The 24,554-nt window shown below is 42.3% G+C and overlaps 1 protein-coding gene across 2 annotated transcripts in view; it reads left to right on the top strand.

Moving 5' to 3' along the window:
• Positions 1–2,283: 2,283 nt before the first annotated feature.
• AEBP1 (AE binding protein 1) overlaps positions 2,284–24,554 on the top strand; it is a 34,349-nt gene continuing 12,078 nt past the window's right edge. The window contains exons 1-11 of one of the 2 annotated variants that reach the window (XM_058194178.1): positions 2,284–3,190; positions 9,386–9,772; positions 11,395–11,445; positions 12,027–12,089; positions 12,937–13,008; positions 16,874–16,960; positions 19,626–19,703; positions 20,858–20,914; positions 21,337–21,429; positions 21,719–21,790; positions 23,022–23,131. In XM_058194178.1, the coding sequence (XP_058050161.1) occupies positions 2,938–3,190; positions 9,386–9,772; positions 11,395–11,445; positions 12,027–12,089; positions 12,937–13,008; positions 16,874–16,960; positions 19,626–19,703; positions 20,858–20,914; positions 21,337–21,429; positions 21,719–21,790; positions 23,022–23,131 (1,323 nt within the window). In that variant the 5' untranslated portion in view covers positions 2,284–2,937. Of the gene's footprint in view, positions 3,191–9,385; positions 9,773–11,394; positions 11,446–12,026; positions 12,090–12,936; positions 13,009–16,873; positions 16,961–19,622; positions 19,704–20,857; positions 20,915–21,336; positions 21,430–21,718; positions 21,791–23,021; positions 23,132–24,554 lie in introns of both variants that reach the window. The other variant, XM_058194177.1, reaches the window with a different exon arrangement.

The following is a 24,554-nucleotide window of genomic DNA, read 5'->3' as shown; positions in this document are numbered from 1 at the left end:
GACAGAGCATTTGCTGGTTGAGATTTGGAGTTGCCAAGTTTTTGACCATTCTGACACAAAGTCAAGGTCTTTTTGAAGGGTAGCTGTATTGTTGGTAGTGTTAAATAGTTTGACATTATCAGCGAAAAGAACACAATTAGTTTTATGTTTTAACATCCTTCTCTTTGCTGAAATGGCAGAGTCTAGAATGGGTGCATGTTAGAGGCAGAGAAGAATGTTTATCTCATTAACTGCCTACTACATTTCTGCTTCAGTTTCCCCCATAGCTATCCCACAGAAGCTTTCTCTTCCAAACGTGACTTTGGAAGCCCAACGAGGGATAATGGTTGAAGGACACCTTATGGAGAAAAATCGCTGGCAAATAATTGCAGTGATTTTGCCTTTCTGCTACAACACAAGATGTAGTTTTAGAGTCAGCCAGGTCATTGCTGCCCATGATCTGCTAACCATGTTGGAACTTTTCCTTTTCATGATCCAGAATCTATTTAGCGATGTTCCCCTGGCAGTGTGGCTACAGCCCTGCAATGGCAAGTCATGGAACTTTAAGCGTGAGTCGCCGACTCTTTTGAAACTGATGCCATTAATGAGGTTGTGTGCAATAAAAATGGCATCCTGTGGTCTGCATGTGGCAAAAATGCACAGCAAAGCAAAGTCTTTGCAAATGTGGGATGGAAAAATATAGCACCGAAGATGCCACAATTATAGCCTTGTGGCCAGTTTCTTCTTGGAAGGACACAGCCTCTGTTGCACAATACTTCAGTGTAATGGATCTGAAGCCGTCAATAGGACTCTGGGGAAGCACAAAAGAACGTCCTGAGTTCCAGATGCTCAGCTGAAAGGCATAATACGCTATTCTGGTCCTGAGAAGTTGCAGCAATATCTGAATCCCAAAGTTTTCACCACTCAGTGGCAAAGCTCATCTTTGACCCAAAGAGATTCAGGGATTTGATGACCACTTCAGGTAGCCCTTGACTTACAGGCTGTTCATTTAGTGACCATTCAAAGCTACAACAGCACCGAAAAAGTGACTTACAATTGGTCCTCACACTTACAACCATTGTAGCATCCGCACAGTCAAGCGATCAGAATTTGGGCACTTGGCAACCAGCATGTATTTATCATAGTTGCAGCGTCCCAGGCAGTGGTGGGTTTGGGCGAACCGGTAGCGGTGGCGGTGGCGGGAGGCTCCACCCACCCACCCACCCAGATGTCATCAAAAATGCTCTGTGCATGTGGAGAAGTGCCGTGCGCTAGCGCTACCAAGAGTGAACCAGTAGCGCTGGGATTTGAAACCCACTACTGGTCCCAGCCTTATTTGATCACCATTTGTCACCTTCCCAGCTGGCTTCCCACAAGCAAAGTGAATGGAGGAAGCCAGTTTTGCTTAACAACTCTACAAATCAACTATAGTGATTTGATTAACAACCATGGCAAAAAGGTCATAAAATCAGGCATGGCTCACTTAACAACCCCTTGCTTAGCAACAGAAATTCTGTTCCCAGCTGTGGTTGTAAGTCGAGGACAACCTATATGGAGTGAAAAGAGGTGAAGAAGGCCTCCGTAAAGAGAAGATTGAGTAAACAGATGAAGAAGACCTTTGTATGGAGCAGGATTGCGGCCAATTTGAGCAAACAGCAAACAGTTCAGGGGCATGGAAACTAATGGGTCAGTCCCCTTGTAAGCCAGACATGACCTAATTATCTGCTAGGTTGATATATGTCCTGAATTGATCCAGGGCAGTTTCTTAATGCTTTTCCCCCACCGCTGTTTCTATCCCCACTGCTCCTTAGAAGCTTCAGATTGGTTCCATGGGGCTAAAACGAAGGCTGGGCAGGCAGATTCTTGCTTGTCTCTGCCTCCCTCCATCCTCCATTTATGTGGCACTCCCGATCACATAATCGCCCCCCCATCCACCCACCCAAGGAAAGATAACGCCGCTCCCTCAAGAAATGCCAGGCATCGGGCGCTCAGCCCTCCTCTCCACCCGCGAATTAAGCGACCCCCTTTTTTTCCCCCCCCCTCCCTCCCTCCCTCCCTCCTACGGCGTCTTTGGGGGGCAGAGGAGGAAACCCACAGCGCAGCCCCAGCCAGCAACGGAGGAGTGGAGTTGAACTGCGCTGGCTACACGTGGCGAAGCAGCCCAAGACCCACCCTTCGCTGGGATCGGATCGGGGAGGGGGACCGACCGCAGTTAGGGGAGGAGACCAGCTACGTTTGCTCGAACTGGATCTGGAGGTTCCCCGCGGCTGCCAGCAACATCCTCCCTCCCTCCCTGCCTCCCTCCCTGCCCAGTTCTTTGGTCCCATTCCCCGCATTTGGTCGCCAAGAGCAGAGGGACCGAGCTCGGGGCAAGAGCATCTGCGCGGAACGGCGGCATCCCCCGTTCCGATCTGCCCGCTGCAGGACTGAAGGCTCCCGGGGCGAAAGGACTGGCCGGAGGCTGCGAGAAGCGGGACCTCGAAGGGACGGGCGGGGAAGGAAGCGGCACTGTCCCTTCTCGGCGCTCCGCTTTGGGAGCCGCTTCTGGGCTCCGTTAGAAGCCGCCGCACGAGATTGGACGGCGCGAACTGCTGGCAAGTCCAGCCGACGCCCGCTGAGCTTTGAAACCTCGACGCTGCTCGGTTGGAGCTCAAGGGCGAGCCAGGAGAAGGAGAGCCGGCATTTCTTCTACCAAAACCGATTTCCCTCGTTCTTCCGACGAGCCTCTGGCTGACTCATCCTCCTTCTCCTTCCCTTCTGCAAGTCAGTTCCTGGACCCTGTTCTTGGGCTGGAGCTTCTCTCCTTCCCTCTGGTCCAGGCTGCCTCTTTTCGTCTCAGCTGTGACTTCTAGGAGAAGACACTTCCTATACCAGAAAAACAGATAGCAGATCACCTGGAGGTATCAGTCTTTGTTCTTCCCAGACGTTTGGCCTCCACTGCAATCTATTTGCATCTGCATGATGAAGGGTCCATTGCTTCTTTCCTTGCTGGTGGGAATCTTGTGTCTCTGGAACCCCAGTCCTGTGGAACCCCAGTCTGTCTTGACTGACCATGAAATTGAGGAATTCTTGAAAGGCTTCCTGGGGGAAGTGGATGAGGATTTAGAAGGGCCAGAGACAGGAAAGGTGGCTGTTGATGAGAAGCTTCCTGAAAATCAAGGAAACCTGGATCCTGCAGAAAGAGAGAAAACTCCAACAGAAGTCGAAGAAGGTGAGACCCAATATGTCATCAAAGATCTCTACAATCAGTATTTCTCAACCTTGGCAACTTTAAGATATGTGGACTTCAACTCTCAGAATTCCCCAGCTGGAATTCTGATCTTAAACTTAAACAAGCTTGAGAAATGTTGCTTGTTCTACCTGAAGTAAATCCTAAGCTTTAATTTGGATGGAGAAATGATAGGAAAGACTTGCAGCAAGGAGATAACTGCTATTCAGAGTACTGTGGATTAGATTAGGCTTCCCATATATCTGGGCTGCAAAAATCTTCAGTGGCAACAAAGAGTTACTTTGCTGCTATCAATTTTTGCCCTCTGGACATGGCAACCTTTGATTAGACGCAGTTGATCAGTGGCTTGACTTAACAGACGGGTTCCTTTATTAAGTCATAATCAGTGGTGGGATTCAAATAATTTAACAACCATTTCTCTGCCCTAATGATTTCTTCCAACAACCAGTTCACCAAACTGCTCAAAAAGTTAACAACCGGTTCTCCCGAAGTGGTGCGAACTGGCTGAATCCCACCACTGGTCATAATTTATTTTGATTGACTTGATCTTGACATGCTGTGGGAATCCAGCCGCCGCAGCTTCTGAGCTCAATGTTGTCATTTTAATCCAGGCATGGAAAACTTGTGGCCTTCTTGAGGCTGTGAAATGCAACGCACAGCATCTCTTTTTGCTGGCTGGGATAGTTGGAGTTGTAATCCAACAACATCTGGAGAGCCAAAGTATTCCCGTTTCCTGTGTTTTGCATGATATGTGAACCTGACCAATTCTCTCATAGTCAGCAAACCACATTTAAATGTTGTAGCATGATGCATGAAGAATTTTAAACTTTCCACAATGGTATCTATTGGTGAAAGTAAAGAAAGTTTTGTGTCACAGCCTTTTCTTGCCCTAAATACAGTGACAGTAAATTAAGATAATCAAAGCTCACTTACTAAGAGGAAGAGGCTGAAAGTTGGATGAGCTAATATTTTATTAGGAAAGTTTTGTGCTTCATTCCTTCTCCATCCCAGTCCAGGAGTGCTATGTTACTGTTATCTAGGAACTCAGGGCTTCTGGAAGCTTATGTGGCTGATGTTGAAGATGCTGGATTACAATCTGGGATACCCGTGACTCTCGTTAATGCTGAACTGGCTACCATATCTCAATCCAACCTATTTCCTAAAATGAGACAGACCCTCTTAGGTGTCCTATTGAGCTCCCCAAATGAGAACAGGATAAGAAGATCTGAAATGAATAAATGCAAATAAATCAACCTACGTTGCCCTCCATGGTTGCTAGAAGGTTTTAGGCTCAGGATCTTTTGACCCAACATCTTGTTGGAGAAGTTGGTCCCACAAGGAACACCAGCCTTTGTAACATTTGAGGATACAGCAGAATAGCTTTCTTGCATCCTAAAGATTTATTGTGGTAGAAGTTCTCATGAACAAGAGTCCATTGTCCTCCGTTGGCTGATTTACCTATGGAGAGAAAATGGAGCTATTGAAAAGCAAAAAGCATACTCCAAATTTTAGGAGTGAAGTCATTGTCCATTCTTCCTGTTGGGGTTCATTTGCTGTCCTTAGTGTCCAATTGGAGTTAGTAACCCGTCTATAGGAAGTCCATGAAAACTGAGGCTGTTATAAAATTGTTACTGTTTATTATTAGGAAAAAGACAGGAACTGTGAACAGAATGATTGTGGGTGCAATTTTTTTTCCTTTCCCCTTCATGCACTTGGGCTGAGAAATCAGCAAACTATGCAGTTAACTGTCCATATGTGTCTACTCAAAAGAGCTGTTCCTGTTCAATTTCTTTCTCAACCTTCCCTTAAAAGCCCAGAAACCAGCAAGAAATTTCCCAGGAGGGAGGTGGTTCATGCCAATATGTTTCCTTTCTTTTTAAATCATATATTTATGGAACAGCTGCCACTCCTTTTATAGTTATTGCCTATTGCTCTTATAATGTTTTATGACTAGTAGTATATTAGCATTTATTAATTCTTCACCACATGGCATGGCATTCACAACTCAGGAGAGTTCTGTCATAGAACTCCCTTGTTCATTCTTTAAAGAAATGTGTAGAATTGTAGAAGCACTGAAGGATACAGATGGATGCATTTGTGACCTGAATTTATATTTATACATATACATATACATGGGACGCGGTGGCTCAGTGGCTAAGACGGTGGGCTTGTCGATTGAAAGGTCAGCAGTTCAGCAGTTTGAATCCCTAGTGCTGCGTAATGGGGTGAGCTCCCATTACTTGTCCCAGCTTTTGCCAACCTAGCAGTTCGAAAGCACATAAAAAATGCAAGTAGAAAAATAGGGACCACCTTTGGTAGGTAGGTAACAATGTTCCATGTGCCTTTGGCATTGAGTTATGCTGGCCACATGACCACGGAGACGTCTTCGGACTGCGCTGGCTTTTTGGCTTTGAAATGGAGATGAGCGCCACCCCCTAGAGTCGGGAATGACTAGCACATATGTGCATACATATACATATACATATACTAAAATCTTTCTTCTGGATCATAAGGCAGTAGCTATTAGCTGAGTGCAGTGTAAGAATTCAGCAGATTTATCCTTGTCTAGCTATGGATTCCCATTGATTAGGAACCTAGCTAATATACTTTGTAAATGGGATTTTATAGAGTAGAGTTGTGTGAATCCTGTTATACAGGTTGGTAAAACCATGATTTAGCAAGATTGGTTAGGTTTGCAGGCAGCTTCCATCCAGACATTGATTGAACTTAGGTCAGCTTTTTTTCCAACAGGGTTACTATATTGCAGGGGTCTCCAACCTTGGTCCCTTTAAGACTTGTGGACTTCAACTCCCAGAGTCCCTCAGCCAGCTTTCAACTCTGGGAGTTGAAGTCCACAAGTCTTAAAAGGGCCAAGGTTGGAGACCCCTGCTATATTGTATACCTGCAATTTTGTGGGAGGAAATGTTTAGCTAGACGCATGCCCCCAAGGCTAGTCTCTATCCCAAGGTATCTCCCTATGTGTAGTTGTGTAGAGGTACAGTTTTAATTCTTGCGTCTGTATCTGCAAAAAATCCCTGCACTACCTATCTGATCTTCATTAAACGGGCTGATTGTTCCCTTCGATGCAAGTTGTTACAAGTTCTTGCCTGCAGTTAGAATAGGAGCAGAACCCCTTGACAAGGAAAGTTGATGAATGGATTTCAGCCAGTTAAATTTCCTTTTGTGGAATCTGACTCACAGCTCCGTTTCTTCTCCAAAGGAAGCTATCCTGCCAGAATGATAGCCCTGTTTCCAGTAGGGAGATAAAAGCCTGTTATTACGCATTCTCCAAAAATGTGCTTTATTGCGTTGTTATGAAATATAAATAGTACATTATATTCATTTAATACCCATTTCACCTTCCATTCTTCCGAGAGGCACAAGACAGTGTGCAGGCAGTTCATTTAATGATGGTTCATTTAGTGATGGTTCAAAGTTAAAACGGCACTGACCCCCTGGTCATGTGATTTATATTCCTATGCTAGACAACTGACCCACATTTATGACCATTGCTGTGCCCCAAGGTCACGCGATCCCCTTTTGCAATCTTTTGACAAGCAAAGTCAATGGGGAAGCCAGATTCACTTAACCAAGTTACAATTTTAAGAATTGCAGTGATTCACTTAAAAATGTGAGAAAAAATCATAAAATAAAGCAAAACTCACTTTAAAAATTTCTCCCTTAGCAACATAAATTTTGGCCACAATTGTGGTCATAAATTGAGGACTACCTGTATACAATTTTTCTTCCTGCTTTAAAAAAAATTATATGGTTTCTACCCTGTCTTTCTGACTGGAGAGTGTTCTGCATGTTATCATGTTATCTGCATGACAATCCTATATGAGGTAGGATGTTGAATAGTATTGATCAATTCAAGATCATAACGTGAGACCGAATAGACACTGATATTTGGGTCCCCATCATCCCCATCATGATACCCAGTCATGCAGCTTCTTAGCAGGAGATTTTTGGTTTCACTTTAGGCAAAGTGTGAACAATACTCTGGAGCAGGGGTCTCCAACCTTGGCCACTTTAAGACTTGTAGACTTCAACTCCCAGAATTCCTCAGCCAGCTTTGCTGGCTGAGGAACTCTGGGAGTTGAAGTCCACAAGTCTTAAAGTGGCCAAGGTTGGAGACCCCTGCTCTGGAGGCCTCAGATCAGACATCGTGAGTTAGGAGGAACTGAAAATACAGTGATATTATATCTGAACTGAAAATACAGTAATATCATATATATGTAGTCCTCGACTTACAGCCATTCGTTTAGTGACTGTTCAAAATTACAATGTCACTGAAAAAAGTGATGACCAGTTTTCATACTTACGACCGTGGCAGCATCCCCATGGTCACATGATCAAAATTTGGATGCTTAGCAACTGGTTCCTATTTATGACGATTGCTATGTCCCAAGGTCATGTGACCCCCTCTTACAACCTTCTTATGAGCAAAGTCAACAGGGAAGCCAGATTTACATAACAACCACGTTATTAACTTAACAACTGCATGAGTCACTTAACAACTGTGTCAAGAAAGATGACAAAATGGGGCGAGACTTACTTAACCACCGTCTTGCTTAGTAACCGAAATTTTGGGCTCAATTGTGGTCATAGGTCAAGGACTACCTGTACCTAATTCAGGATGAAATCTTTTTTCCCTGATTTCAATGAAGGCAAGACAAGAGCTTGACAGGCCTTCTTCCTTTAAAAATACATTTCATCTGTTTTAAGGCTTAAACTGGTTTTTCTGTACTTTCTTCAAGCCTCAAGAAAGCGCTGTCTTGTTTTTCAGGGGGTGTCAAAATTTGCCGGCCAAACAAGTGGGCAGAGGTCTTTAGTAGGACTTGCCATGATGCTTTCTGCTAACGGAGATAATTCTGTGGGAGCCGTGTGCTTTGGCTGTTGAGTATGTGCTGGCAACAGAAGAGGAGCTTGTACTATGTCGCTGATATGACAGTCTGCGCAGTTTTCCTCATTACACAGAAATTATCTTAGTTGGGAATGTGTGCGGCGCTTTCAAGTGAGGCTTCTCAAACAACTTTAATCAGCTGGAGAAAGCCCAGTCGGTTCTTGGAAACATCCTTTTACTGATTTTACTGCATTCCTAATTTTTTCCCATCTGTTTAATCCCTCTTAGCTGATAGTTTTGATTGCCTTTCTTAACATTGCTGTCTTCTGCCTTGCAGGAGCCATGAACTAGCTAGACAGTTCCATGTGGATTATTGCTGAATCTCAACCGCAGTTGCTTAGCTTGGCACGTAGGACTTGCCCGTGCAGTCTGGATCTGAGTGGAAGGATATCACAGCTGGGACATGACTCAGTTGGAATAGGAAGCAGATCTTTTCTTAGACACAATGACCCCCAAAGAGCTCTTTGCTTTTCTGTGCCATTCTCCATCCTGGTTTGGTTCTGGATACAGTAGAGTTTCCAACCTTGATTTCTTTTGTGGCTTGGATACAACAGGAAGAGATTAGACAGCTAGATCTTGTTCTTATCTTCTGAAAATTCCTGACCTTGCTTTAGTCGTGGACTTGGTACCTCCCCGCAGAAGGAGAGAGAGAGATGTCAGGGGATATGAAAATTATGGCATCTGAGACAGTCTGCCAGCAAGGCAAGACTTCTGCTCTTGGTATACTGTAAATGCCAGGTTGTTTTATAGCTGGTTGCCCAAACTGGCTTGGGGTCTTCTTCCCACAGGCTGTAAAAATGCTGCTGTTCAGAATTTAGGAATGAGGCTGTTTTTCTCTTGGAGTTATGAGTTGACATTCCTCATTAGCAGTCTGTCCAGGGAGAGCCATTGATTCATAGAGCCAGACCCTTTGCCCAGATCTAGTGTAGGCCTTCATGTTCAGGATTTTCCAGAAAGAAAAGTTTTGGAAAAATTCCCTAAGGAAACCTGAATGAAATCTAGTTTTGCATCAAGAATATGGCGTCATCCATTTGTTACTGAATCAGAGAGAAAAGAGCAATGGTGGTAATCATATCTTTATTTTGATGGTGATTCTAGTTGTTTTTTTGTGGGATGTTTGGGTAAAACATTTGGTGGCTGCAAATAAGCCCATTGTCTATAACCAAGAATTTGGTTGAATAAGAGTTAGGATGTGCCCAGTATAATAAATTCTCCAACTCTTGGATTTTATTTAGAAATGTAGAGAACTAACAATCTTCTCTCTTCCAAAGTAACACAGGAGAGAGTGACAGAGAAGCCCAAGAAAGGGAAGAAGGAGAAGCCACCTAAACCTACAAAAAAGCCAAAGGAAAAACCACCCAAAAGCTCCCCAAAGCCAAAGCCTCCCAAAAAGGAGAAGCCTCCCAAAGCCACCAAAAAGCCAAGGGAGAAGCGTCCCAAAGCCACCAAGAAACCTAAGGAGAAACGTCCCAAGGCCACCAAGAAACCAGCAGCAGGAAAAAAGGTGGAAAGGCCTTCTCCTCCAGTTCCACCAGAAGAAGAGAGGTATCACTTTCCAGAAACACCACTGATCTCACCCCCAACAGGAGTTGAAGATGGCTATGGATTGCCAGATTCAGCCCATGACCTCTCCCGAGTCAATGAAGAAGGGGGCGAATGTAAGTTCAGGGCATTTCTCATCCACCCTACCACCTCTTGTCTTCACCACACAGTGACTTAGCCTGCACATAATGTCAAGACTTGATGTGTGAACCCAGACTTACTCTGTTTCCTGTTTTTTAAAGCTACTTTCTCATTCCTCTCTTACTTCTTAAGAGAAAGCACCCTGGGGCGAAGATGCTTATAGGGAATCCCTAGAGAAGGGCAGTAGTTGAAAGCAGTGGTGAAATCCAAATTTTTTTACTGTGGGCGTGTCTTGTTGGGCATGGTGTGTCTTGGTGGGCGTGTCTTGGTGGGCATGGCAGGGGAAGGATACTGCAAAATCCCCATTCCCTCTCCGCTCCTGGGAGAAGGATATTGCAAAATCTCCATTCCCACCCCACTCTGGGGCCAGCCAGAGGTAGTATTTGCCGGTTCTCTGAATTACTCAAAATTTCCGCTAATGGTTCTCCGAACTGCTCAAAATTTCAGCTACCAGTTCTCCAGAACCTGCTGAATTTCACCCCTGGTTGTAAGTAATGACTAGGCATTTTGGAAGCAAAGGCCCAGGCAGAAACTTTCTCCCACACATAGCCAAGAAGCACCACTTGAAGCTTGGCAGTGCTGTCTTTTCTCTAAGTTGCTTAAATCCCAAAGACAAGCAGGCTAGATCGAAGCAAAAAATTCCTAACAGTGAGAACAATTAACCAATGGAATGACTTGCCTTCAGAAACTGTGGGTGCTCCGTCACTGGAGGCTTTTAAGAGGAGACTGGATAGTCACTTGCCTGGAATGATATAGAATCTCCTGTTTGAGCAGGGAGTTGGATTGGAAGGCCCCTTCCAATTCTGTTATTCTGTTTCAGAACTATTTCCAAAGCATTAAGACACAATTTATGGTGAGACACGCCAGTTTAGTCACATACATAAGATCTACCCAGTACCTTACTCTCTTTTGCTTCTTAATTTCCTTTTTAAATTCTCTTTACTGTTTGGTCAGTTAATTGTCTACTCCTAGCAATTTTTTTTCTTCACTCTTTTTTTTTTATTTATTTACATTTATATCCCGCCCTTCTCCGAAGAGTCAGGGCGGCTTACAGTGTGTAAGGCAATAGTCTCATTCTATTTGTATATTTACAAAGTCAACTTATTGCCCCCCCAACAATCTGGGTCCTCATTTTACCTACCTTATAAAGGATGGAAGGCTGAGTCAACCTCGGGCCGGGCTTGAACCTGCAGTAATTGCAGGCTGCTGTGTTCTAATAACAGGCTTCTAACAGCCTGAGCTATCACGGCCCAGTTCTATCTCCAAACTGAGCTTACGCTACTGAATGTCGCACTGCAAAATTGTCATCCTCAAACACAAACTGGACAAACAACCCGTCATTATTTTGTAGATCTGCAAGATTGACCCTGAATGGTTCCTAGCTTGTTCAGAGGGCCATAGTTTTTTTAAAAAAAAATCTGGTTTAGTGCTTTGTGCAAACACATTCATTGCCTTGTATCACACATCACACTAAACCTTAAAGCAATATATTTGCTTCTAAGTTAGTTGGTCGCATAAAAAAACCCCAAACAATCAAGGCTTAGTCTGATGTGAAAAAAGAGTCCTCATCTTTGACTCCATCTGTTTTATCCTACAGCTCTCTATCCTGAGAAGATAACTGAGAAACAAGATCCATCCAGGTTTCACAGTAAGTAGAATCAGATTATGGGGTATAGAAGATCTCAACAGGTGTTTAAGGGTTGCTTCTAAGGCTATGTGGGAAAGGACTTTAAATTTTAGAAAAAGGAAAAGGCATGAATAAAGTTGAGTAGGATAAAGTATTATATTCATCAGGAAGTTGCATAATGTAGAGTCATTCTGGTAGAAAGAAGCCAAAGAGATTTCATATGAACAGGGCAAGAATGATTAAATTCAAGGTAACAACAATACTGGGGACTGACAGATGTGCTGAAAGGTTACAGTAGATAAGACCGTGCTAGAAAAGGAAATTTAATCCAGAAATGATGTTTCCATTTTAATGGGTTTTCAAGCGTTAAAATGCATTAAAATTGAAGCACTGGATTTTACAATAAATTGCCCTGGGTGAATTCAGTGGCAAGCAAAAAGCTTTGGGTGGACCTGTAGCGTGCAGATTGTAAGTTACCCCTAAAAGAATAAAATAACAACAGATCAGAGGGTTGTATATACAGAGCAAGAGCCAAATGGATCCTTTATGGAGGTAATGTATGTGTTTACATCCCTGTTAACTTGATTGTGCTTTTTTTTCAGCTGATGTCTATGAATCTCCAACGGAGCCACAGGAGACCCCCCCAGATGACAAAGATCAGGAAGGTCAGCCAGATAAACAGACATTAATTCCCAAAGTTGGCTGTTTCTCAGACCTCTTGCTGTCTTTAAATCATGTTGTCAAGACCACAAAGTGGATTAAGGAAGATATTTCTTCCCTCCTCTTGCAAACAACCTTCTTAGCTTGCCTTCTAAACCAAGAGACTGGTATATGCTTAAGGGCACTCCTGAATCCCCACCATGGGATTAGACCAGTTTTTCTTAGCTATCGTAGAAAATTCTGCATAGATGCATTCCTGGTTCTATATCTGGCCAGACTTTCACTATAAATTTTCTTACAGAGTGGAATGTAACTGCTGTCATCTACGCAAAAAGCCAGCATGCTGAAAACAGGATTTCAAAAGAATTTGAGGGCCAGCCAGAATTATCTGCTATAGTTAATATGATGCATGGAATAGAAGTGGCTGTTATTTTACTGAAGCAGGGCTGGTGTGAGAGACAAATTGTGATTTGTGTCTTCCTTTCCTGTGCTTTTGGCCTCTATCGGTTTGGGGAGAAGTTAAGATTTCTGTATTCAACTTGCTGTTGAAGTGTCTTGACAAGTTGTAGTCCAAACATTTGCAGAGTTTTTGAAAGAGATAAAAATATAAGACCTCTGATGTTTTACTGCATGGAAGACCACTTAATACATCTATGTCTTACATATTTTGTCCTTCCTCGCAGAGAATGGAGGAAATTGAGATCTATCCTGGAAGGAGGGCACCAGCTTGGGAAAGGATGGCTGAAATGAATCAAACCTATTCTCTTAACTATCCCTTTCCTTCAAAAGGCTTCGTGTATTGGATACAACCCCCAAACTCAGCAATATCTATGCTTCTTGTTTGTTTTCTAGAATTTCCTGTAGAACAAGAGCCGCCAACACTGGACTACAATGAACAGATTGAGCGTGAGGACTACGATGATTGTACGGTGCCATTCTTGTTCACTTACCCTATCCAAGGATCATACTCTTTTTTGGGAGTAGCCATCTCCTGTTGTGGGTGGAGAAGTAGCAAGGGTTCATGGCTTCAGGAGAGCAGATTCTTTGTGTTTCTTTGATTCAGGATGATCTGATGTTGTATGCAGTTCAGGACCTCTGAACAGACGTTCCCATACTCTTAATTATTTTCTATGGCCAAAAATGTCCTAGTCTTCCTAGCCACAAAGCTTCTTGGGTTGTGTAGAAACATCTGGTGATCTTTCTTGTGACAAAAAAAAGTAATGTGAAAGATTAATGACATTTCCATGGTCAGAGGATCTTTGAAACCTTTTTTGATGCCCTGTGACCAGCAAAATTAATTCAAGTTTACAGAATCCGTGCTTGGCTTTGATATGTAATGTATTTATGGAGAACCTCTACTTAGAGTTTAACCTTTTGGCTGAGTGATAGAACAAATATGTTTATGCAACTGATCTTGGGTTTAATTTCCATGAGTGGAAAAGATTCATCATATCCTGGAGAGGTCCTGCTGCTCAGTCATGTCAGCCTTCCCCCATCTAGTGCTTTCCAGATGTGGGGATTTCCAGATCGCAGAATCCTAATTATATTAGCTATGATGGCTAGGAATTTGGGAGCTAAGAATTTGTTGATATTGGTAGAGGCTATGCTGAATTAGTACTGTAGGGTCTACAAGGATTTGTTGTTCCAGAAATCCTCCCTGCTTCTATCCCAAAGGTGTTTTTTCAAGTGGCAACTGGACCCCCTTTGTTTTTCCTAGAAGACGTTTTGCTTCTCATCCAAGAAGCTTCTTCAGTTCAGTTCAGTCAGTTGCCTCTTGAAAAAGCATCTTTGGGAGAACCATGGATGACTGAGAATCTCTGTGGACATCTCCCTGCTTCTAGAGATGTTGACTAGACCACAGAACTAGTATCTCATTGCTTGATTAAGTGGGATTTTGGAATCTTTCTGGGTTAAGGTTAGGAAGTGACCCTCATCAGAAGTTGCCTTTTTGGATTGGCATGGCCAGTAATTTTTACAACTGTTACAGTTTTTATGGTTTTTGCTATAGGGCAATCTTTGGGTGATCTAATTGCCCCCCCAAAAGAGGCCCCAGCTCTGATTGTTTTTGTAGGTCACATACCTATGTTTCATATATTTTGAACTTTGCTCTACTTCAATATTTCTCAACCTTAGAAACTTTAAGACATGTGGACTTCAACTCCCAGAATTCCCTAGATAGCCCCACTGGTCTTCAAGCTGCCAAGATTGAGGAACATTGCTCTATACTATCTCCAGATAGTCCTCAACTTACGATGGCAGTTAGGACCAGAATTTCCATGGCTAAGCAAGACAGTTCTTAAATGTATCACACCCAATTTTATGACCCATTTTTGCCACAGTTAAGCAAATCAATGCAGTTGTTAAGGGAATCTCACAATTGTTAAGGGAATCCAACTTCTCCCATTGACTTTAAGCTGCCTGAAAACGTCTCAAAGAGCAATCGCATTATTCTGAGATGCTGCAACGTCATAAATACTTGCTGGTTCCAAGCACCTTAATTTGGATCATGTGACCACGGAGAAGGTGTAACATTCATAAGTGCAAGGACCAGTCATAAATAACTTTTTCCAGTGCTGTTGTAACTTTGAACAGTTGCTAAATGAATGGTTATAGGTCAAGGGCTACCTATATTCTCCTTGTTGGGGGCAATATGCTGACTCTGTAAGCCACTTAGAGAGGGCTGTAAAAGCACTGTGAAGCGGTATATAAGTGCTATTACTATTGCTTGTTGTCTATGCCTCACCTCACTGGACCAAGCAGGTGTGTTCTTTCCTGCTCTTTATGTCCACCCCAGTGAGAATTGAAGACTGTCTTTTATGACCATCTTCTGTCAAGAGTGGCTATGGTCCATTTGTGCTGAATTTTTGAAAGGATAAAGAGAGCACTATGCTGCCTGTTTCTGTGCCCTGCAGACATGTGTGTCGAAACCTCCCCAAGCCACATTTCAGAAGAAAACAGTTTCTCCCATTTAGGCATTTGAGAAAAAAAGAGAAAGAGAACATTTCAGAGCTGCAGAAAAACTATTTTAGCTCCATGCTGTGATTGGAAATGAAGGCGGTTCCTGGCTTGATCTGGCTGTGAAACAGTCTGTCCATTTTGTACATGGTGGCAGAAATGATGGATGGGTAGTAATAATAATAATCATCATAATCATGCTTATAATGCTGCAGTGCCTTGAATCTGCCTTAGATTTGTGCCAACGTTCATAGAAGGAAGCAGTTCAGCACCACAGAAATCTTCCCTCCCACTCATCCTTCAGACTTACCCTTCATTTCCGCCGCATGTGCTCTAGCTTTATTTTGGCCTGCATGAGTGGAAAATGTCCAGTGTTTTCTGAATAATGTTTGACAGAAGAGAGAGATTTTGCCAAAACAAATGCAGAGCATCAGGCTTGGCTGGAAAAGCATTTTCATATTTCCTTATTTTATGCCGGCCACTGAACTAGGAAGCAGCAAGACTTGAATGTTTTCATCTCTCCATTTATGACCTATAAAGTTAGACAATTGCGACTTTATATATGCTCACTTCTCACTGGCGCTTCCTGTAATTTTGGCTTTTTTTTCTTGTTTTGCACCTTTGTCTGCCCCTCCAGGACTGAGTGGACAAAAGAGGGCTATTCCCAGCATTGCTGTAAAAAAGGGGCTAAGTGAAGAGATGCAGTTGCAAGCAGGATTTTTCTGTTTAGGCTCCAGAATGGATTCACAATAATTTTCTTTATTTTATTTTCTGCCCATCTTGTAGCTCAATTTGGAAAAACCAGATTCTCTGCTGCTTTGATAGCTACATTTGCAGTTGTTCTGAGCCCAAAATGTCTGGTTCAGTTCTTCACTTTCCCATGTTGTGTGAACATGACATTTGGCCTTAAATCTGTTGCAATAAGACCTCAAAAACTCTCTGGTCAAGTTTAGCCATCAAAAGTCTGTCTTATTGGATAAGACTATCTTCCCCAATCTGGATTCCCTCAAGTCATATGAATTTCGGCTCCTTGAGTTCCCACCTCCAAGAGCATTGTGGAAGGTCCTGGATGCTGAGGTCTCTGTGTCTGGAGGACTCCCAAATTATGACATTAGATCTGATAGACCATTGGTTCATTTTATCCAACCTAACAGTCCCCTCTCGCTAACTGAGAGAGCCAGTTTGGTCTAGTGTTTAAGGCACTAGGATAGAAAGCAAGAGACTGTGAGTTCAGGTTCTGCCTTAGCCATGAAAGACACTGACATAGGAGAGTATGAGTTTTAGTTCCATTTTAGGCATGAAAGGGAGCTGGGCAGTAGTGGGTTCCATTTATCTTCGCTACCAGTTTGGAACTGTGAGCATGTGTATGTGCATGCTTGCTTTGCTCGCATGCAGCACTTCTACACATATGCAGAACGTTCTGCGTATGCACAGAGCATCTGTGATGATGTCCGGGAGGGTAGGCGGAGCCTCCTGCTGCTGCCACTACCAGTTTGCCTGAACCGGGGCGAACCGGGGCGAACAGCGGTGAACCGATAGAAACCTACCACTGGAGCTGGGTGATCTTGGGCCAGTCATATTCATTCAGCCCAACCTACTGCACAAGATGGTTGTTGTGGGAAAAATAGGGGAAGGAAGCTGTGTTTGGATATATTTGCTGTCTTGAGTTATTTGTAAAAATAAAAAAGGCAGGATACAAATAAATAAATAAACTGCTGAAACCTTCCATAGCTTTAAGAAGAGAAAATTGAATGTAGAGTGAAATGCATGGACGGAATCTCCTTCCCTGCAACCTCCCAGTCTCCTTCTGATGAAATCCTTTTTCTTTGTACAGATCAATATGTCCGGCGTGAGAAAAAAACCAAAAAACCACCGCAAAAGAAACCTGGGAGACCCAGGCTGGAACCAGAAGAGAAACCAAGTAGGTAGCCTTGGTGGCACAGTGGTTAAAGTACTGTACTGCAGTCTACTTCTTCTGACTGCCGGCTGCCTGCAATTTGGCAGTTCGAATCTCACCAGGCTCAAGGTTGACTCAGCCTTCCATCCTTCCGAGGTGGGTAAAATGAGGACCCAGATTGTTGGGGGCAAGAGGCTGACTCTCTAAACCACTTAGAGAGGGCTGTAAAGCACTATAAAGTGGTATATAAGTCTAAGTGCTATTGCTGGTCTTTGGACTCCCTATCATTTTACCAGAAGTTTCAAAATACAAGGAGGTTGAGAGACAAAGGCAGGCAAGGAGATGTTTCTCATCCCCCTGGTGATGAAACATCTCACAGGGTTGCAATGAATCAAATTACCTTTTATTGGCTTGGGGTTTTAAGATAATGCTGGGAAGGTTATTGAATCCTGGGAAAGCCACTGTTTTTACAACATCGACAATAGATGGCGATTTTTTTTTATTGAAAAAGTTTTTAAAAACAAATATTTTCCCCCCTTTTCCCCCTCCTCCCCCCTCCCTCCCCCCCCCCCCCCCGGCTTCCCGGGTCAATCACAAGGTATTATTACACATAAACCAAACATAGACTAAGATTTTCCCTTCTAACCCAATTAGCCTCATCCGAGTCTTTTCATTTCCTAACCTCCCCCATAATATTCTAAAATAATACATCCTAATTATTCAAAGGCAATCTGATATCTCTTAATCTGATATCTATTTTGTAAATAATCAATCCATTTTTTCCATTCAATTAAATATCTTTCTTGCGTATTGTCTTTCAAAAAGGCTGAGATTTTTGCCATCTCAGCCAAGTTGATAACTTTCAATATCCATTCTTCTATCGTAGGTAATTCTTTTTTCTTCCAATACTGTCCAATCAGCAGTCTCGCTGCTGTTATTAAGTTCAAGATCAATTTAGTCTCAGTCACCGTACAATCTGTTATAATTCCCAAAAGGAAAAATTGCAGCAGGAACTTTATCTTCTTCTTCAAGACATTTTGAATAATCCACCAAATTCTTATCCAAAAGGCCTTAATTTTCTTACAAGTCCACCAAATATGAAAATATGAAGCATCATCACAACTCACATCTCCAACATTTCGCTTGGATATCAGGATGCATACATGATAATTTTTTGGGATCTAAATGCCATCTATAAAACGTATTATAAAAATTTTCCCTTAGATTCTGTGCTTGTGTAAATTTAACATTTCTAACCCAGATTTTCTCCCATGTTGCCAACATTATTGGTTCCTGAATATTCTGTGCCCATTTCATCATACAATCCTTTACCAAATCCTTTTCCGAATCTATTTCAAGCAACACATTATACAATAGATGGCGATTTTTGTGGATGGGTAGGACAAATTGTTATAATTTATTATTGTTCTCACTGAGGGTTGTAGTGGGCATGGTGCTTTAGGACAATGTTTCTCAACCTTGAGAAGTTTAAGATGTGTGGATTCAATTCTCTTCAGTTGTGGGAATTGAAGTCCATAGTTCTCCAAGTCGCCAAGGTTCAGAAACACCACTCTAGGGGAATATTTAGCCTATTTTTTTCCACTTCCTTTGAGAGATTTTTCCCTCCCAATCTAGGTACATATTGAAAGTTCATAAGGCTTAAAACACTTCAGGAATTCAGTTTCACACATAAATGGAACACGGTGACCTACCAATTTTTTTTCAGAAAAAAAAATTCAACCTTCTGATTAGTAGAGAACTGGGTTCATGCAGTGATTAAGGCATCAGGCTAGAAACTGGGAGTCCAAAAGCTCTAGTCCTGCTTTAGACACAAAGCCATCTGTGTGTCCTCGGGCCAGGCATTCTCTCTCAGCCCTAGGAAGAAACAATAGCAAAGCACTTCTGAAATCTTGCCAAGAAAATTGCAGGGACTTGGTCCATATAGCTGCCAAGAGTCAACACTGACTCAAAGATGTGCATGCATGCACACACACTCAGATTGCACAGCTAATCTTAATTGGATAACCTCTTCCCAATCAACTTCATGTAATGGGCAAGGGAGAATCTTCACCCACTTCCTCCTACTATGAATTACAGGAGAGGCAGAAGATATTTCATAGTCTCCGATTTTATGTCTGCTGGCCACACGTTTCGTGCTTCTAATCACTTAATCTTGGGACAATTGGTAGCAGAAAAAGAGACACAAGCAAGAAATGCCTTTATCAAGAGTGAAACATTGGCAGCTACATGCCTCATTTGTTTCAACTTCTCATTATAGAAAGTGGGGGAGGTGTTGATTATAAATGGGTTAGTTGGAGAAATGAAACTCCTGCAGTCCCACAGAAGCTTGTGAAAATGTGGAAACTTTTCAAGGACATATTAACAAGGTGAGAAGAGAAAGGCAGATGGTTCCCATAATAAGAGAACTTGTTTACATACTCTATTTGGGATCCTGGGGGTTAGGTTGGGAAATTCATTGTTTAATATTGTGAACTGCTGCTAGAAAAATTCAGAGTTACTTTTATCTCAGTAATATCATGTTATGTATTCAATAAACCAGTAGGTTTTTCATAAACGAAAATTATCCTGGATTTTTATTGGAGTACTCAAGTTGGATGTTGACAGCCTTCTTCCAAAGAGCTATTGTCTCTTTGGAATCCAACTTCTGGTTTCTTCTTTTGCTCAGCAGAGAAGGTGGAGGAACCTCCCACCCGTCCTTTCGAGAGTCACTATGATGGAGGGTTCCAGCTGCCAGATTATGAAGATGGTATGTGCTATTTCATGTCTTCTATGGAAGAGTCATAAAAGAAGAATAATCAGCATTATTCTGCTGATTAATCTCTTTTTCCCAAGATGAGTCTCCTTCGCATAGATTCTTTTGCAATTTCTCTAATGTTTATTCCTGAGCAATCACTGGAGTTCTTAGGCAAGCACATGGCTTGGAGCAGAATTCTCCCTATTGGTGCTTGACTGATGTGTGGGGCTACAATTTTCTTCTTCCCAGCTATCTTGCCCATGAGTCACATCCAGGAAGAACCAGGCTGAGGAAGAATGGCATATATGAAACAATGCAGAGACGTTCCTCAGTTGACTGCCCCCTTTCAGCTAGGAAGGTGGAATGGATCCTGATGTTGCTTTAATGTACACCAGTAGACTTCCCAACATAGCAAGTTTATAGTGGACCTTTGTCAGAAGAGAGAAATCTGAAGAGTCAACTTGGTCTTCAAGAGATGCATATCCATTTTGGTATTCTTGAACCTCCAGTTGGAAAGGGGCCCAAGAATTTTCTTTTATGTACACTTCTTTGTTTACTATAACAATATTAATATGGAACAGCAGAGCAATTGCAAGAGAGAATGTTGTTATTTCTTTCCCAGCTGGCAAAAATTCTCTCTATAACTGATTTTGCTGGGACCATGGGTGGAAGAATGCAATATTCTTCACCTTCTCCACATTCTGAAGACCAGTTAGGTGTCTACAGTATAGGTTTTAAACTTCTTTATTAATACTGGGCTGTGCTAGCTTGGTCATGAAATAAAACTTTTAGGATTTGGAGAAAAGTTAAATTATTTTATTTGCTCCACTTTTTTTCTGCCTTCTCAGAAATACACAACAATATACATAAGTTTCTGATAGCCAAGTCCAGATGTGATTGCTGCACTATGATCTTTAGATTGGCCTTATCCAAAATAATAGTGTACAAATATGTTGAAACTTCTCATTCCAAAAGTTCCTAACTGTGTTGGCTAGGAGTTCTGGAGAACATCTAGCTTTGAATCATGCTGAAAAAATGCATGTTGAAAAAATCCCTATGAATATATCTATCATGAAGTTGGAATAGCTTAGTTTGAAAGGATGATGAAACTGTGGAGACCCTGAATGCTCCTTTAACTGCATTTCTGATTTCATTTTCCCCTGTAGTGGATTATGGTCTGCCTCCCCAGGAGCCCAAAAAATTCCCCAGCGAAACAGATGAAGGTGAGATGGAAATAGATGAGGAGAAACTCAAACCAAGTGAGGACATGGAAACTGGGTTGGCCTGAGCCTGCAGGAAGGGGATTGTTGTTACGAAGGAATGTGAATTGAATGAACTGGTTGAACCCAAGATGTGGCAGATCCCAAGTTGAGTTCCCAACCTTTCCAATTTCAAGCAAGGAAGGGAGTCAACATTGGCTTCCTTGCAACTCTGCCCCAATAATGTCTTCCTTGAATCCCTTGATCATCACTTCTCCATCAACTGTAAGCCACCACTTTGGCTTTGCACTTCCATCAGACTGTTTTACGTATCTTCCTTATTCGTACATTTGCCCCAACAAACAAGAATTTGAGAAAGAATGAGTCTGCACTGTTGGGAATCTCAATGCCCAATATTAACCCTGTTTCTCTTTGCTCTGAATCAGAGAAGCCTAAGAAAGGAGGAGGCAGTAGCAAGGAGGAAGAGGAGAGTGAGACAGATGAGAGCAAATGGACAGAGGAGAAAAACAAGGAGAAAGGTGGGTAAGCTTCAGAAAGAAGAGAGAAGCATTTTCTTGAGCTTGTAATTTAAAGATTGTTTGCTTTGCTCTTAGATTCAGGCAGAGTAATTGGTGCTTAGGCTCTGCCAGGCAGCTCCTACGAGTGAACTTAGGATCATGGACTTCAGAAGATTGGAGAAAGAAACCGCTAAAATTTATCTATCCAGTGCCTCCCCTTCATGCATCAGTTCCTCAATTACTGTCTTTTATCTTCTTGGTTGCTTTCTTTCCTACTTGAATAACTGCATTGCCTCTTCTTTGCATGCAGGGAAGCCAAAGAAAACAGGAGGGGAAAAATGGGAAACTGATGAAAATGTGTGGACTCCAGAAGAGAAAATAAGTAAGTGTAAAGGAGTGCAGAGATCATGCTGTCAAAGGAATGCAAGAGTCAGTAGAAGAACTTACGGCTGTCTTTTGATGAACATCTGGCGGCCGTCTCCAGGAGGGCCTTTTACCAAGTTCGCTTGGTTCGCCAGTTGCGTCCCTTCCTTGACCGGGATGCCTTATGCACGGTCACTCACGCTCTGGTTACGTCTAGGCTGGATTATTGCAATGCTCTCTACATGGGGCTGCCCTTGAGGTGCACCCGGAGGCTGCAGTTAGTCCAGAATGCGGCTGCGCGAGTAGTAATGGGAGCCGCTCGTGGCTCCCATGTGACACCGCTGCTCCGTAGTCTGCACTGGCTTCCTGTGGTTTTTCGGGTGCGCTTCAAGATTTTGGTTACCATCTTTAAAGCGCTCCATGGCTTAGGACCCGGGTACTTACGAGACCGCCTGCTGTTACCCTTTGCCTCCCACCGACCCGTACGCTCTCACAGAGAGGGTCTTCTCAGGGTGCCGTCCGCCAAACAGTGTTGGCTGGCGGCCCCCAGGAGTAGGGCCTTCTCTGTGGGGGCAGTGATGCTCTGGAACGAACTTCCCCCTGGCCTGCGTCAAGTGCCTGATCTTCGGACCTTCCGTCGTGAGCTCAAAACACATTTATTCATTCAAGCGGGACTGGCATAACTAGTGTTGGATTTTAATTCGGTTTTCTTACTATTTTAAAATTTTAAATCTAATTTTTAACTATCAGCCTTTATAATTTGCTTTGTTTTAATTGTTATCTTAATTGTATATATTTTGTCTTTTACCCTTGGCTGTACACCGCCCTGAGTCCTTCGGGAGAAGGGCGGTATAAAAATTTAATAAATAAAATAAATAAATAAATAAATAAATAAGAACTGTTAAGAGAGAAAATAAATGAGAAATAAGCATCTCAGTCCTGGGAAAGAAAGAAGTGTGAGAAAGGGACTCAGAGCAGCCCCATCTTGATTCTGTTTAGTATAAGAGCAGGGAAAAGCTTTGGTTGTAAGATAAGAACTATCTGTACATAGGAGTAAGAGATGCCTCAGTGCAACTGACTGTACCTATCTGTGAAATCCTAACCATTCTGTATTTTGCCATTGAAGGTCTTTGCTTAACTATTATACCTGTTTAAAAGAATCGCTTTTAGAACTTCTTAGGACAACTGATGCAGCAGCTGCTTATCAAAGTAACTGCAAGTGTGACCTGCCCGTGTATTTGGATTTTCAGAATGCCCTCCTATTGGAATGGAATCTCATCGAATTGAGGATGATCAGATCTTGTCTTCTTCCATGCTGCGACACGGTTTAGGAGCTCAGCGTGGACGTCTCAATATGCAGGTATTTCCTGGAATTGATATCTCAAGTAATAAATCTAGGTCTCTGAAATGATATAATATATCATTAATTTCATTAATATATAAATGAAAAGTCTGGATAGTGGACATTGTAATACCTGGAGAAAGCAGAAGAGAAGAGAAAGAATAGAGAAAAATCACAAAATAGAATAAAAGTAGAATACCTATGGCAAAAGAAAATAAAGATAGTACCAGTAGCAATATAGATATCTTGGTTGCAATTCCAAAGCATTTAGAGCACCACTTGAACATCATCGGCGTTGACAAAATCACTATCAGTCAATTGCAAAAGGCAGTTTTACTAGGAACAGCTTGCATCCTTCAACGATATTAAATATTATTAAACAACATCTGCCTGCCCTAGATCCTTGGGAAGGGGTCAATAGGTGGACAAAATGTCAAATCTAGTTTAAATATCTAGCGATTGGGTGACCATCCATAATTTAAATTTATTTGTTGCTGAACTCCCAGCAATTCTGGGTGTTGGCAATTATCCGCTTCATTCAACACAGTGACTAAATTAATGGATCAGTGAAGGTTGACTTAGCCTTCCATCCTTTATAAGGTAGGTAAAATGAGGACCCAGATTGTTGGGGGGGCAATAAGTTGACTTTGTAAATATACAAATAGAATGAGACTATTGCCTTACACACTGTAAGCCGCCCTGAGTCTTCGGAGAAGGGCGGGATATAAATGTAAATAAATAAAAAAAATAAAATACTGTGGACATAATATACTTAGACTTCAGCAAGGCATTCGACAAAGTAGACCACAACCTACTTTTTGGTAAGTAGAAAAAAGTGAGATAGATGGCATCACCATCAAATGGATTTGTAACTGGCTGATAAACCACACTCAATGAGTAGTCCTTAACGGTACTATGTCTACATGGAGGGAAGTAAACAGTGAGCTACCACAAATTCCGTCTTAGGCCCAGTACTTTTCAATATCTTCATAAACAACTTAGATGAGGGAATAGAAGGGGAACTTACCAAATTTATGGATGACACTAAACTGGCAGGAATAGCCAACACCCTAGATGGATCTTAACAGACTTGAACATTGGGCTATATCTAACAAAATGAAATTTAATGTAGAGAAAACTAAAGTCTTGCACTTAGGCAAGAAAAACCAAAAGTACACATATAGACTGGGAGTATAGCTGTGAGAGGGAATTGCAGTCTTAGAGGAAAACCAATTAAATATGAGCCAAGAGTGTGCAGCGGCAGCCAAAAAACCCAATGCAATCCTAAGTTGCATTAAACAGAGGGTTTCAATCAAGATCAACTGTGGTAGTAATACTCTATAAAGCCTTAGTAAGATCACATCTAGAATACTGCATCCAGTTTTGGTCACCACATTATAAAAAAGATGTTGAGACTCTAGAAAGAGTGCAGAGAAGAGCA

This window comes from Ahaetulla prasina, chromosome 9 (assembly GCF_028640845.1).
Source record: "Ahaetulla prasina isolate Xishuangbanna chromosome 9, ASM2864084v1, whole genome shotgun sequence".
Taxonomy (NCBI): Eukaryota; Metazoa; Chordata; class Lepidosauria; order Squamata; family Colubridae; genus Ahaetulla; species Ahaetulla prasina.
The sequence above is the reverse complement of the archived record's forward strand: the minus strand, read 5'-3'. Positions and strand labels throughout refer to the sequence as shown.